Raw genomic sequence first — 15061 nt, forward strand, 5'->3', positions numbered from 1 at the left:
AAAATGTTTGAGAAAGTTCGAATGGCATGGGAATCATGGAATATGAGAACTTATTGCTGAAATTATAACCAAACATGCATAGCAGGAAGAGATATATTTTCAGTTCGGAATGGGGGAGGGGGTATAAAATATGTTAACAAGCATGGAAGGAAAAAATTTATTACAATGACATAGAAAAAAACTAGATGAAATACATAACTGAGCATATATTTTTATTTAACAAGTTTCCTGTTCCCAGTACATCATTCTACAGACCAATGTATAGAACAAAAGAAAGCAGAAGGAAAACAAGATATTTGATTTCTGGTATTTGAGATGGAAAGTTAAGAGATGGGAAGGACCCTTCATTTAAATAGAGTCTCCAGCAGGTACTGCTGACACTGATATTTAGTGTTTTCATTTTGAAAGACCTTTACTGAGTTTAGCCACGACTTACCTTCTGTTTCATTAAGCGGCCTCCATCCCTTGGTGGTTAAAAATGGCACTGTTGACGCTAGGTAATTAATTTTGTAAACATAACATATTAGAAATCAATTGGAAGAACTATACTCCCTAAGCAATCTCCATGGTTAGAGTGGACATGAAAACCCTCTAAACTGTCATAGGTGTTATGAAAAAAAAAATTTGACAATGAGTTGTAATACTCTAGTGTCGAATTAATCTTCTGTTGCTCAGAGGGCTATACACTCAACTTTGTGTAGAATAATTATGTTTCACTGAAAGTAAGTGGAGTTTGTAAGGAAGTAATAAATTGTGCGTTCGTAAGGAGTTTGTAAGGATTGTGCTATTTCCCTACTTTACCTCTGGTATTTTTAAATACTTTTACACTAAAATGAACAATAAAAACATCAAACAAAAATATTGGAAACTTTTGAGTGCTAATGAAGGATGAATATTCCCCAATGTTGGGGGAGGGGGCAATATTTAATGACGAAAATTGTAATTTTTAATTATATGATAAGAATCCTCAATCCTTTTCGTTCATGTTAGCATATCCTGAGTACACCAAGCGGGAAGTGAAGGCGCATTCAAGAACTAACACCTGGAGCGTACAACTCAGTAACTCCCTTAGGAGTTATGAACTGCTGGTGTCTTTTTGTAATTCCTAACAACAGCCCCCTACCCCCTCCCCATCCCCCCTTTTTTAATCTCTTTAACATAACCCATTATACAATATTTACAGGCACAGATGTAAGGGGAAAAAACGCACAGATAATATTTACCTTTTTGGCGTTGGAAATCATTTGTTTGTCGTACGTTTAGTGTGACAGTATATGACCTAACCGTATCAACATCAATAGTTATTCTCGCAAGATATTCATTGGTATCATTGAATTGCAAGTTTTTAATGATAAACCAGGCACGCCCAGCTACTAGATTTCCAACAAAGTCCACCCTCCAAGCATACGCCTTGCTAATATTTGGATTGTAGTGTACTTTTCCAGTCAACGTGTTCACGTTGATGAATTGAGGATCTGCCATGCCCTGTTTGCTCAAACCAAAAACAGCAGACTTTATTGACCTGTCGTTGGTCGAGTTCCACATGAGTGTTACATTATCTCCAACGAAACCTTCAACACTAGGTAGCCAAAGTATGTTGTCCACTTGATCTAAATGGAGTAAAAAATACTTACGTCAGTCAGTCGGCCAGTCGGCCAGTCGGCCAGTCGGCCAGTCGGCCAGTCGGCCAGTCGGCCAGTCGGCCAGTCGGCCAGTCGGCCAGTCGGCCAGTCGGCCAGTCGGCCAGTCGGCCAGTCGGCCAGTCGGCCAGTCGGCCAGTCGGCCAGTCGGCCAGTCGGCCAGTCGGCCAGTCGGCCAGTCGGCCAGTCGGCCAGTCGGCCAGTCGGCCAGTCGGCCAGTCGGCCAGTCGGTCATTCATTCAGTCAGTCATTCAGTCATTCAGTCATTCAGTCAGTCAGTCAGTCAGTCAGTCAGTCAGTCAGTCAGCCAGTTGGCCAGTCGGCAGTCAATCAGTCATTCATTAAGTCAGTCAGTCAGTCAGTCAGTCAGTCAGTCAGTCGGGCAGTCAGTCAGTCGGCCAGTCAGTCAGTCGGCCAGTCAGTCAGTCATTCAGTCATTCAGTCATTCAGTCATTCAGTCATTCAGTCATTCATTCAGTCAGTCAGTCAGTCAGTCAGCCAGTCAGCCAGTCGGCCAGTCAGTCAGTCAGTCAGTCAGTCAGTCAGTCAGTCAGTCAGTCAGTCAGTCAGTCAGTCAGTTGGATTGCCATTCATTCAGTTGGATTGTCATTCGGTCGGTTAGCGAGTTAAAGTTTTAGTTTTTAGTCTTTACAATCTGAACAAGTCACTGCGTGTTTTGAATATTTTGTTATCTATAACGAAATGAAAAGATAGATCAAGCTGCAGTAGACCTAAAAATCACTTGAATCATTCATGCAAGCAAAAATTCATCTGAAGCGCTGAAAACTGTTTAAAACATTCATAAGTATAGAAAGGTATAGAAATGTATGAAATGGACCGAAAACATTTATAACACTTTTCATGATCAAAGACAAGGTTAAGTAAGAAGCAGACGAAATCCAACTCTCTTCCATAATAAATGAGGTCAAAGTAGCTGAAGACAATGATGGCAGTATCACCATGATTAGTCTGGAAGAAAATGTTTGTCTTTATAGATATCGATAAATCATCTGCAACCCATTTCTCTGAATTATTGTAAAGCACCCACAATGGAGCGTTAACATGAGATATTGAACTGATTTATGAACGTCCGTGGGCAGGCAATTAGTACGAATACTCAACGATTTACTTTTACTAGCGAGTGGCTATATTATACCTAATTGTTATCGCATTCATATGATCTACTTTTAGAATTTTGGCTCCAACACATTTACCAACCATCTTCCTACCTGAAATACACGTTGTAGTGAAAAATGCTGTATAATAGATGGTAAACCTACACATCTTGTATACGAGTACCATTTTCTTTCAAATGCTTAAAATTTGCTGCAGTTCAAGACATGTTCTGAAGAGTGAATGACGTGTTACAGCATGTGTAACTCACGAGTCTTGCGATACATATTGGGAGTCACGAGTTACTGAGTAACGGGCAATCAATTAAAGAGTAAAATATATCTAAAATTTCGATGAAATAATAAATTGGCGTATGGGACAATGATAAAAGTTAATAAACCATACCTTGTAATAGCTGATTTTACTTCTGGTGTTAATATAATAATATATAGTGATCTTGATATGGAATTTTGCATTTTGGATCACTCCATGCATTGGTGATCTCACAGCCTCTCACTCTAAATCCATCAAGGCATGAACTTGTGTCGAATGTATTCGTGGATATACTCCGAATGTGCACTCGATGTTGTGAACTCAAGCACAATAAATGATTGTAACCGTATGGACAAACGTGTGGATCGACTACGATACTTAACTACTACAGCTTGTAGCTGAAGACCTAGATTTCATGGTGAACTTTGAATGACGGAATGTAGACCAATGTACGTGAAGTGCAATTGATAATTAATAATTATAACTTGCTGCTGCAACGCAAACGCTGGTTTCATAGTGAAATATTCGTGAGTTGACGTGAGTTGATGGAGTGAATATTACTTCTAAAACTGAAGTTCAGAAGCGGACGTTATTATCAAATATAGTTTGCAAAATTAGAAAGGAAAAAAGTGTATTTCAGAATTTAATTTGTGTTTGTAATATATAATTTATAAAAAAATTAATATAACCAAATAATAATACAAAAATTATTCATATTTTGAAATTTAAACTGAATTGAATTACTCTAAAACATGAGCACAGTTTTAACTTTCCCGGTAATTTTCTGGTAGCATAAAAAGATAACTTGGTATTATCTATACTTTAGGCAATATAAAACATAATCGGTTGTAGTTACAGTTACAGTTGCAGTCTGAGTTACAGTTACAGCTACAGCTACAGTTACAGCTACAGTTACAGCTACAGTAGATACAGCTACAGCTACAGTAGATACAGCTACAGCAGTTGTAGTAGCAGCAGTTAACTGTAACAGATTTGAAACCAACGGTGTTTTCATAGTATTCACCCATGAACTGGAATTCAATCAACATTGCAGTAAATAGCTTCGTAAGCTTCCTCAGTATGACATGTACTTGCACAGTGGTTGATATCTGCATACTGAGTCTTGTGATGTATCGGTGGAAGATGATTTTGCACCAAATTTGAAGCATCTTCCTTTACTTTGAGCTCATCAAGTTCGGCATATACTATCTCTCCTGGGCGCTGATTAAAAAAATGTATAATATGAGTATAAAAGAATATAACAAAACTAAACTTTAAGTAAACAAATTGATGCATGTCAGCGTGCATGGCGGTGTTAGTGGATTGGGGGTGGTTCAGTGTATGGATACATGTCCTAAGTAGTAGTAAAACTTTATTTAGACACGATAATCTATTCATAACACATGCTCTTCCAGAGAGTCGTGTTTATATACAATATTTAAAACTATAGAGATAAAATTACAAAGTTCTAAAACAAATCTTAATTTATCCTAATGATTAATTGGAACAGTTTTACTTGATAATGAGTTCTTAAAATGCCTACACCACCTAACTCAATGTTTTCAGTATCGATTCCACATAAAGTGAGTATTTGAATGGTAAAGAAATTTCATATGATTCGAGGGATACATCTTGAAGATATCAAAGTTTATATTTCCAATATGCAAAAAAGTGCGATGTCATTCTAGGCAACATTAAATACAAACCTTTTTCTGGGGCAGCAAAATATCCTGTATATAACACCATTGTCTTACTCATGCTTTATAGAAAAGCACTAGCATTTTTTTTTTTTTTTTTCCTCACAGTAATCAGTGTTGCAATTTAAAAACGATGAGAACCAAACTCAAATTCCTATAATGAAATCACACTCATTAACATATTAGAAGTATAAACCTTGATTATATCTTCAAGATGCATCACTCAAATCATATGAAAATCTTTACCATTCAACTATCCACTTCATGTAGAATCAATACTGAAAATATTAAGTGAGGTGGTATAGGCACTTTAAACAATTGCAAGCTTGATCTATCTCTAATATGTATTGGTAGATTATTCCAGAGAACAGCCCCTCTATAACTGTAACTACTTTTTCCAGCTTCATTATTTGGCCTTGGTACAGGAATATTGTACTGAATTCCTTAGATTATGAGGATGAATAGAAGTTATGTCTTCAAACATTTTAATCAAGTAATTTGGTGTCCCTCAATTAATTGTTTTGTAGATTAAGACTGCTAGTTGATTCAATTTTCTTGTTTCAAGATTGTCTCAGTTTAATTCTTGCAGTATAACTTACCCTTTTCTTGCTTTTATCAACCTGTGCATAAACGAGCATAGCTTGTGGTTGCTGGTTGTCGTTCTTCTTCGGCACGTCACTCTCTGCGTTAATTGACATATCTGGTTTGCATGCGTCAGTTGGTTTGGACGAGGATACATCATCGGGAAAACGTTTTTTGAGCTTAATTCTGATTAGATAAAAAAACACAATGTATGGCTTTGTAATTTTTTTTTTCCAAACGATGGCTAAGTTTGTCTTAAAATTGTTGTTCATTACCCTAAACTCTTTATGAAATTAGTGTCCAGTCTTCAAATCTTACTATTATCTTACTTTTTGTATTCTTTCTATTTTGTACTCCGTAAATCATTGTAAAATATAATTATCATTGTGATCTCCCTAGATGAGCCGTTATGGCTCTTGGAGCTAACAATGAGAAAATATATGCTTAAATTAAAAATAAAGAAATTATAAAGAAATATATCAATAAAAGTCTTCATATCCATGGCAATTCGTTAGAGAACACTAACCTTACTTTTCGTTGCTCCTCACCTGAAAAAAGACAAGGAAGATAATTTCTAACTGATTTTAATATATAAATATATAATGCTACAATACATACAATACGCACGAAATGAATTTAGTCGTATCTGACAGAGGGAACGAAGAATGGGTGGTCATTCTAATTGTAAAACCTACCTTTTTTTACCCATATTTTCTTTATAAACACTACCAGTACAGCCGTAGATATGAGTCCAATCCAAATAATCACACCAATGACCCCGGCATATATACTGGCTACTGGAACTCTAACTATATCATCCGTTTCTTTATTCAAGATCATTTCTTTTACAGCTGAAACGCAAAATTTAAACATTGGACGTCGAATATAAATACAAAGAGTGCACAATTGCTTGGCTCGCAGTCAAGAAAAACATGATTTTTGACACGATCACCAAATATAAATATGGCGACCAAATTGAATGTCTATTATTCTGGACTGACTAGTCTTTCTTACATGTAAAATCCTTTTATATTTCCAAGTGAACATGAGACTAGTCATTCCATAAAAAAAGTGATTCAAATGAACTGGTCTCCATATTTCGATTTGCATGTATCGAAATAGTATATATATGTTATTTACCGGCAAAGAGGTCCGGATAGGGAAAAACTGTGCCGAAAACGGACCGAAGCTGTTAGGCCGAGGTCCGTTATGAAGACCGAGGGCACAGTTTTTCCCTATCCGGACTGACTATAGGACGGTAAATGACTTATTTATTTTTTTCCCGTATTATTATTTATTTTTGTTTTTTTACTTGTTTTTGAAATCGTTTTGTTTCGTTGTTTAGTGGCAAAGCATACCGGACCGCGAGCGCGGGCAGATACTGACAAAATGCCGCCAGCTCAAACAGCCAATCAGAACCCACGATTTTTTAGGATACCGGACTAGAAAAAAATAAAAATAAAAATAAAACTTTTTGAAGGAAGTGTTGTTCGAGCTGAACACCAAGTGCAAGAATCAAAGAGTTGAGTGCCGAGTATAGTTAGTGATAACATCATGCTTATTTGTAGGGGCGGCCGTATCTCTTGAATTTGTGGCAAAACCAATTCGTGGCAAAACCCGATCGTTTAAATTTATCCAACGACAACAACGATAATAACCCGAATCGTATTTTAAGAATGGTTACCAATGCGCGAACTATTTTTTTCTCAGATTTCTCACCTTCTTTTGTTTAATCAAGAGCAAAAGAAGGTTTACTAACAAAAGAAAGAGAGAAATTTGACATAAAATCGCATGCGTACTGAAAACGATGCTTAAACTACGTTTTGGCTTATGTTAACTGTGACTAATAATGGCCGCGATGTCGCAATGCCAGGGATTTCGATATATCTGATATTTATAAAGTTATGTTTTTTACTTTCATTTATATGAATGTACCTTTCATCTTTGGTTCTTTAGTTGCAAACTCAGTGCGCACTGCCTTCCCATACCCAACTGCATTTCGTGCATACACCTTCACATCATATGTTGTATTCTCATTAAGATCATTGGTTACGCAATACGTAGTTTCGGTGATAACCTCTCTCGGTGGAATTGTGTTGATTTGGACTTTATACTCTATGACAGGGCTCCCTCCATCATCAACGGGACTGTGCCACTTGATCACTGCAGAAGTTGCTTTGATGTCAGAAACGAAGACATTCGTTGGTTCTACAGGGTCTATTGAAGAAAAAAGTAGCGATGATAAACGAAGATGAATAATAGCAGAAAGAGTAGTTATCATAATAGGTTGATGGTAGTGTCAGCAGTGATGATAAGCGTCGATCGGATAGGCCCGTCTGTCATTCAGTCGACTTTATTATATGACGTTTTTGTCACTACCTATTTTTTTCTGAAGGATAGTTACATCTCAGTAATTTTAATACAATATTATGCAAAGTCATCAATAAAAATGAAATTATTTACATTTTACTGAGATTTCGGTCCTCGTTGTAACTGGATCCTCGTTTGGATTATTCGTAGCCTGACACTCATACGTCCCACGTTGGTGTCTCGTGATGTTGGTGAATCTGAGAAATGCTTTACCAACTCCTTCACTGATTAATTTTGGGTTCTTTATAATTCGTACCCACGTTATGTTGGGCATAGGATCTGCAGCTGCTGAACATCGGATGCACAGACTTGATCCCTCATTGATAGGCGTAGATAAATTGACAGGAGTAGTAAAGCGAGGACGTTCTGGATGCAACAAATTAATTAATCATTAGTTGGGAGCTATTAAAAGTATTACTTTGGTATTAACGGTGTCCAAGTGAATATATTAATCATAAAACATTCAAGTACACTTAAAGTATATGCTATTTGGTATGGAATGCAGTCAATTAGTGTACCGATATAGGTCATAATGGTTTGTCACCTATTTGTTTTTAGCGTTTAACGTTTTGGGGTAAACCAAAGAATGTGTACCTTACCCGTAACAACCAGTTGTACTTTACTTCTTATTGGTGATCCCGCTAATAACAGCAGACTACATTCATATAGCCGTTCATCAGCTTTGGTGACATTAGAGATGACAAGAGTAGCAGTGGACTCTTTACTGACTCGACCACGCAGTTTTGGGGGGCATTGTTTGTTTATACTGAACTTCCATCCATTGTAACCATCCTCGACGCCGATAGTACCTATTCTAAATCCACTTGTATTATACAGAGCCCACTCTGGCGAATATGGATCAAACAGTGCAGTTCTATTTCTGACATTGTAATCCCACACAAGTCTCGCTGTGCTTCCAACGGACACGTAGAGCTAAGTTGATGGTATGTATTCAGAAAATATAATGCCTTCTATTGTGTGATTCATTGTATTTTTATGAATACCTTAAATCAGCTGCTTGCTACGTAGCCTCTTCCAACCATGGGCTGTAGCAAAATATTTGGTTTGTGACGGGAAAAATGCTTGTTAGTAGACCAAAACAATTCACGTAACAATCAATAAGACATAGATAGACAGATCTAAGGTAGTAATTAGTGATTTATTTGGTCTACTAACAAGCATTTTCCCTGTCACAAACCAAATATTTTCCTACAGCTTATGTTCCAACTGTAAATTGCATTATAAAATATTTGAACACGCGCGCTGATTAGCTGGCCATCATGTTTATATCAAAGGACAGGGACACGCTCCCGCAAAATATTTTACGAAAGCTATATGGAACCTATGCTTATATCTCTGTACTGTGAAAAGCAAGAGAAACGCTCAACTATGCCTCGAGTTCCTAAGCTTGCTTCTCTCTTGCTCAACGTCAGCTACCAACTTATTGTATCTCCGTAACGAGATATGCGAGTGCGTTTTATATTCCTCAACTATATTCCCGTAACAATGCTTGTTTTCGCTGTGTTCCGTGAATATTACGAGTTTCTCTTGGAACCAAAAATAAATAAATAATTAAATACATACATACATACATACATACATACATACATACATACATACATACATACATACATACATACATACATACATACATACATACATACATACATACATACATACATACATACATGCATACATGCATACATGCATACTTGCATACATGCATACATACATAGAATAAGTAAAAAAATAGTTATTATTATGTAAGAAGTTAAGAAAAGGTTGAAATCAAAAAAAAAAAAACAAAAAAAAAAAACAAATAAATAAACCATATATGTGTGATACCTTGGAAAATATCATGATCTTATTAAAAACACGTTGCCTTACAGCTTTAAAAAAAAACCTCAAACGATAACGAATACTTTCATAAATAAAAGTCGTAAGCAAAAAGCACATGTCTTCAAATCAACTAAGGCGTATTATCTTGATGCTTTCTAAAAGATGTACAAAGTTATTAAGTAAAAACGAAATAAAAAAATTCACAGGTTAGAGAATAAGAAAAATTAATTGAAAAAAGTCCATGTATTTTTTTGTTGATTAAGGGTTATAACTATAATACATTCTTTTACACATTGGATATTCAGTACATCTATCTTACAATATCGTAATGCAAGAAAAGGGAAAACAAATTAAAACAACGACGCTATAGACGTCACTAGATGAACTACACCACAAACATGAAACTTAATAAAACACCTTGACGTTATATTCGAAGTTTTACTTTTTATCCCCAATATTAGCATAGAGATGCAGTTTCTGATATTCAGATTTTTGTGGATGATTTAAAAAGTTTAATGCTTCGTATTTTGGAGGAAGCATTACAGGTTCTATTTTTAAAGCACTGTCATCCACCAACACTTGCACAGTCCTGTTTATAGCCTGGTAGCATTGGGTGTTCGACAATAAAGTATCATCTTTAAGCTCTTGATAGTCATGGTGGATTTGTGACCCATGAACATCGTCGTCTCCTGTTCCTTGTTCTGAATTTCCTGTATTGTCATTGGATGACTCCGATTTTTCTGATATTCTTTCGTAGTCTTCGTTTGGCGATGTCTTCGATGCATTTTTGGATAGAACGTTGTTTATAGTCGATTGCTCCATCGTAGTGAGAGGAACTGGTATTTCGTCCTGACATCAATAAACCGGTAATTAGCAAAATAAATAAACAATCAAACAAAAATGAAGGAATGAAGGAAAAGCAGGGAAGGAAGGAATTGAAGGAAAAATAGAAATAATAATAACAATAATAAAATAACTTTGTAATTCTTTTTAAGGGAAGAATCAAAACGATATAAAAGATTATTGGCATACCTCATGAGCTGTTCGATCCAAAACAGGACTGGCAAATCTGTAAGAGAATAAGCACACAATAATATTTTACAATTTTGAAGGACATCGGGTATTAAGTCGTGGTATTAAGCTACGGACGCACGGTTCAACATTGGGCGTAATGCATGTTGCATGCAATTAATGTTGCGAGGCATGACACACAACGCAATTTGTTGTACGCAACGTTGCTGAAGTAGAAAACTACTTCAGCAACATTGCCTGCAATGTTGAGCGCAATTTTGCACCGTCTGACAGTGCCTTTATTATTTGTCGTTCTTCTATGACAATCTGTATCAGTGGATATAGCTTTACTTTATTCTGTATTAGTTGGCAATATAAAGCAATTGGCTTTACTCGTAGTCATAGTTACATCACCTCGTAATCTCTTCTCTGTTATCTGCAACTAATACATTTAGCCACGTTAATTATTAATTCAATAGTATAACTTATACGCTTTCCATTGAGACATGACAAATAACGTATAAACACGGATAAAGAGAAAACAAAGCAAGAAATAAACAAAGAAACAAATAAATAAAACAAAACAAACGCGCTAAGCGAAGTGATAACAATTAATATAAGCAAAACAACGTAAACCAAACAAAGACAAAAACCAAAAGCAAAAAAGTACCAAAAAAAGGCAAAAGACAAAAAGAATTAAAAACAGACATCCAAAGTACTTACCTTTAGAAAAGTTTCTTTTAAAGTTGATGTAAATATAGGTTATGAGGACGACAATTGCTATCACTAAAGCACACGTTATCGACAGGTGGGAAATTGCAAAATTTCTTTCTGTAAAAAGAAAAAAGTTAAATGAAAAATAAAGTTTTATCGGTTCATCTCACAATCCACTCCCCTCAATAATGCCATAAAAAAGGCTAATTTCGAACATTCTAGAAAGAAAACCGTTATACTAAACATTTAAAATAATGAAATAATAAATAATGTACTATTGTATTATTGATACAAACTCAAAAAATCGTAAGACTTTTTAACGTGCCTTGGAAAAATGGCATATACTTAGTAATCTGTTTTCTTTTGTCTTCTCGCTTACTTTCTATTGTAGTTGATATTGGCCACCCTTCAAAGAAGAAAAAAATAACAATTACTTTCACAAACAAATTACGCACAAACAAATATCCATATACATATAAGTATATGTATAATGTAATGATATAGAGTTCGTAATAGAAGATTTGCACCACCACATGACGAAGGCCATATTATAGATTGCAGGAACAGTAAAATTATTTTTTGATTTGATAGCTCAATTACCAAGTGGAAAGGGGTTTTATTGTTCTGCAATCTAACCACAGATAGACCAAGCTGAAAGTGAAAACTTCGGGATAAAATCGCATGCGCACTGGAAACGATTCTCAAACTACGATTTGGCTTATGTTAACTGTGACTAATAATGAACGCGACGTTGCAATGCCAGATATTTCGATATACATCTGATATATATAAGAAAAACGTTATATTTTACTTTCATTTATATGAATGTACCTTTCCTTTTTGGTTCTTTAGTTGTAAACTCCGTGCATACTGCCTTCCCATACCCAACTGCATTTCGTGCATACACCTTCACATCATATGTTGTATTCTCATTAAGATCATTGGTTACGCAATACGTAGTTTCGGTGATAACCTCTCTCAGTGGAATTGTGTTGATTTGGACTTTGTACTCTATGACAGGGTTCCCTCCATCATCAACGGGACTGTGCCACTTGATCACTGCAGAAGTTGCTTTGATGTCAGAAACGAAGACATTCGCTGGTTCTACAGGGTCTATGAGGAAAAAGAGTAGCGATGATAAACCAAGATGAATAATAGCATAAAGAGTAGTTATGATAATGCGTTGATGGCAGTGTCAGCTGTGATGGTCAGCGTCGATCGGAGGACTCGTCTGTGATTCAGTCGGCTTTATTATATGACGTTTTTGTCTCTCCCTTTCTTATTCTGGAGAAAAGTAAAAGTTACACCTCAGTGATTTTAATGCAAAGTTATGAAAACGAAATTATTTACATTTTACTGAGATTTCGGTTCTCGTTGTAACGGGATCCTCGTTTGGATTATTCTTAGCCTGACACTCATATGTTCCAAGTTGGTGTCTCGTGATGTTGTCGAATCTGAGAAATGCTTCACCAACTCCTTCACTGATAATTTTTGGGTTCTTTATAATTCGTACCCACGTTATGTTGGGCATAGGATCTGCAGCTGCTGAACATCGGATGCACAGACTTGATCCCTCATTGATAGACGTAGATATATTGACAGGAGAAGTAAAGCGGGGACGTTCTGAATACAACAAATTAATCAATCATTAGTTGGGAGTTATTAAAAACAATAGTTTAGTTCAATAAATTAGTGAATATATTAATCATAAAACATTTAAGCACCCTTAAGTATGTGCTATTTGGTATTGAATGCAGTCAATTAGTAACGATATATGTCTTAATGGTTTGTCACCTATTTGTTTAGCGTTTAACGTTTTGGTATAAACCAAAGGATGTATACCTTACCTGTAACAACTAGTTGTACTTTACTTCTTATTGGTGATCCCACTAATAACAGCAGACTGCATTCATATAGCCGTTCATCAGCTTTTGTGACATTAGAGATGACAAGAGTAGCTGTGGACTCTTTACTGACTCGACCACGCAGTCTTGTGGGGCAGCTTTTGAGAATAACGAACTTCCATCCATTGTAAGCATCCTCGACGCCTATAACTATTCTAAATCCAATTGTATTATACAGAGCCCACTCTGGTGAATATGGATCAAACATTACAGTTCTATTTCTGACATTGTAATCCCACACAAGTCTCGCTGTACCTCCACTGGACACGTAGAGCACACTTGGAGGTTCTCGAGTAAACCATTGAATAACTATTGAATATCATGTATTCATATCATCCGCATGAAACAAATAAAATTAGCCAAATGAAACAGAACGACCTTAATTGCGTAGGATTACCTTTTGAAAGAGTTACCAATGAAATCAGCAATGCAATAGTTTTGACGTAAAAATACCTCATACTTTATTTCCAATCGTACTGCAAAGTTATGGTTTTTCACAAGCCGGTTAGTAATTATAACGACGTTTTCATAGGGAGAGTTTATTTTCTTTTTATATTTCCTCAGTCAACACTAGAAATAAAAACCAAAAATGGAAGTGTAAAAATAAAAATATCCAAGGTAGAAAGTAAGAAGAAAATAAATCCTCATCTACTTTCGAATCTCACCGAGTTGTTCCCGGACTAATCAGAAATAGCCGAAAATGTTTTATTTGTCAATTTATATTACAGATTGGATATTGATATATATTACTAAGTTGATGTAATGTATTCAGAAAATCTATTTTATTCTTTTGTATTTTCATTTTTATGAATAACTTAGATCAACTGCTTGCTGCGTAGCTCTTTCAAATAAAAATAGTATTATAAAATATTTGCACACGCGCGCTGATTACCTTGCTACCGTGTTTATATCAAAGGAAAGGGACACGCTCCCGCACATATTTTACAAAAGCTATACAAAACCTATTGTTATATCTCTGTACTGTGAAAAGCAAGAGAAACGCTCAACTATTGCTCGGGTTCCTAAGCTTGCTTCTCTCTTGCTTAACCTCATGAGCTCCCAGCTTTTTATATCAACGGAACGAGGTATGCGCGTGCGTTTTATATTCCTTAACTAAATTCCCGTATCCAACGACTGTTTTCGCAGTGTTCCGTGAATATTACGGAAATATTAAATAAATAATACATTTCTTTAATAATAAAGATTAATGAAATGGTGGTTATTCTATAAGAAGTTTAGAAAAGGGTGAAAAAGTAAATAAAATAAAAACATAAATGTGTGATACCTTAATTATAATAATAATAATGATAATAATAATAACAATAGTAATAATAATAATATCTTCTGATAGTGAAAGCTTTGCATAGCTTTAAATGAACATACATCTGATCTGACATTGACTTGATATAACTGGGGAATTGCTTAGAAAGATAATGTATGCGCAATTTCACTAAGAGCAATACTTATAAAATGAGTTAAAGTTGAAATATACAAATTAATCAGAGCGGAAATTTTATTTCATATTTTGTCATTTACATATGTAAATCTTACTACAATTATGTTATTTTCAACTGACTACTTGAAGACACACGCAAATACGAATAATTTATAAGCAAAAACAAACAAACGAAGGAAAAAGAAGATTAAAAATTAGATTACTAAATTACGAATAAGAGTATTATTATTGCTATTATTATCATTGGTATTATAGTTATTACTATTATCAGTTGTTTTATTGTTTTTTTGTTTTTTCTGTTGTTGTTGTTTTTTTTTTTTTTTTTTTTGTTTTATTGTTGGTTTTTTTGTTTTTTTGTTTTTTTTGTTTTGTTTTTGTTTTTGCTTATTTATTTCCACGTTGCTTTGCTTATGGTTTCATTTTTCATTTCGGATTCTGATTTGTACTTTGGTTTATTTCTCA

The 15061-nt window shown here is 35.2% G+C and overlaps 3 protein-coding genes across 5 annotated transcripts; all 3 read right to left on the minus strand.

The window, feature by feature from the left end:
• Window positions 1–344: 344 nt before the first annotated feature.
• LOC148913771 (uncharacterized) lies at window positions 345–3022 on the minus strand. Its single transcript, XM_089039773.1, has 3 exons — window positions 2870–3022; window positions 1224–1610; window positions 345–493 (listed from the first exon to the last, which is right to left on the minus strand). The coding sequence occupies exons 1-3, from the start codon at window positions 2940–2942 to the stop codon at window positions 345–347; spliced, it is 609 nt and encodes a 202-aa protein (XP_088895899.1). The 5' UTR covers window positions 2943–3022.
• Window positions 3023–3804: 782 nt separating this feature from the next.
• On the minus strand, window positions 3805–9535 carry LOC148913772 (uncharacterized). Its single transcript, XM_089039839.1, has 8 exons — window positions 9521–9535; window positions 8275–8608; window positions 7769–8041; window positions 7241–7522; window positions 6001–6156; window positions 5832–5853; window positions 5323–5491; window positions 3805–4247 (listed from the first exon to the last, which is right to left on the minus strand). Exons 1-8 carry the CDS (start codon window positions 9533–9535, stop codon window positions 4065–4067), a joined length of 1434 nt encoding a protein of 477 aa, XP_088895965.1. The 3' UTR covers window positions 3805–4064.
• Window positions 9536–9734: 199 nt separating this feature from the next.
• On the minus strand, window positions 9735–14920 carry LOC116290322 (uncharacterized). Of its 3 annotated transcripts, none has more exons than XM_089036120.1 (8): window positions 13087–14920; window positions 12590–12862; window positions 12071–12352; window positions 11619–11645; window positions 11249–11356; window positions 10940–10967; window positions 10547–10583; window positions 9735–10363 (listed from the first exon to the last, which is right to left on the minus strand). In XM_089036120.1, the coding sequence occupies exons 1-8, from the start codon at window positions 13349–13351 to the stop codon at window positions 9953–9955; spliced, it is 1431 nt and encodes a 476-aa protein (XP_088892246.1). In that variant the 5' UTR covers window positions 13352–14920; the 3' UTR covers window positions 9735–9952. The 3 variants fall into 3 exon arrangements, with proteins under 3 accessions (XP_088892246.1, XP_088892243.1, XP_088892236.1); XM_089036117.1 differs by having other exon boundaries at window positions 10940–10961; window positions 11565–11645; XM_089036110.1 differs by having other exon boundaries at window positions 11565–11645.
• Between the last annotated feature and the right edge of the window lie 141 nt (window positions 14921–15061).

Source organism: Actinia tenebrosa, unplaced genomic scaffold (assembly GCF_029948245.1).
Source record: "Actinia tenebrosa isolate PJP-AT-01 unplaced genomic scaffold, QUT_ActTen_1.0 PGA_scaffold0__85_contigs__length_37466705, whole genome shotgun sequence".
Classification (NCBI taxonomy): Eukaryota; Metazoa; Cnidaria; class Anthozoa; order Actiniaria; family Actiniidae; genus Actinia; species Actinia tenebrosa.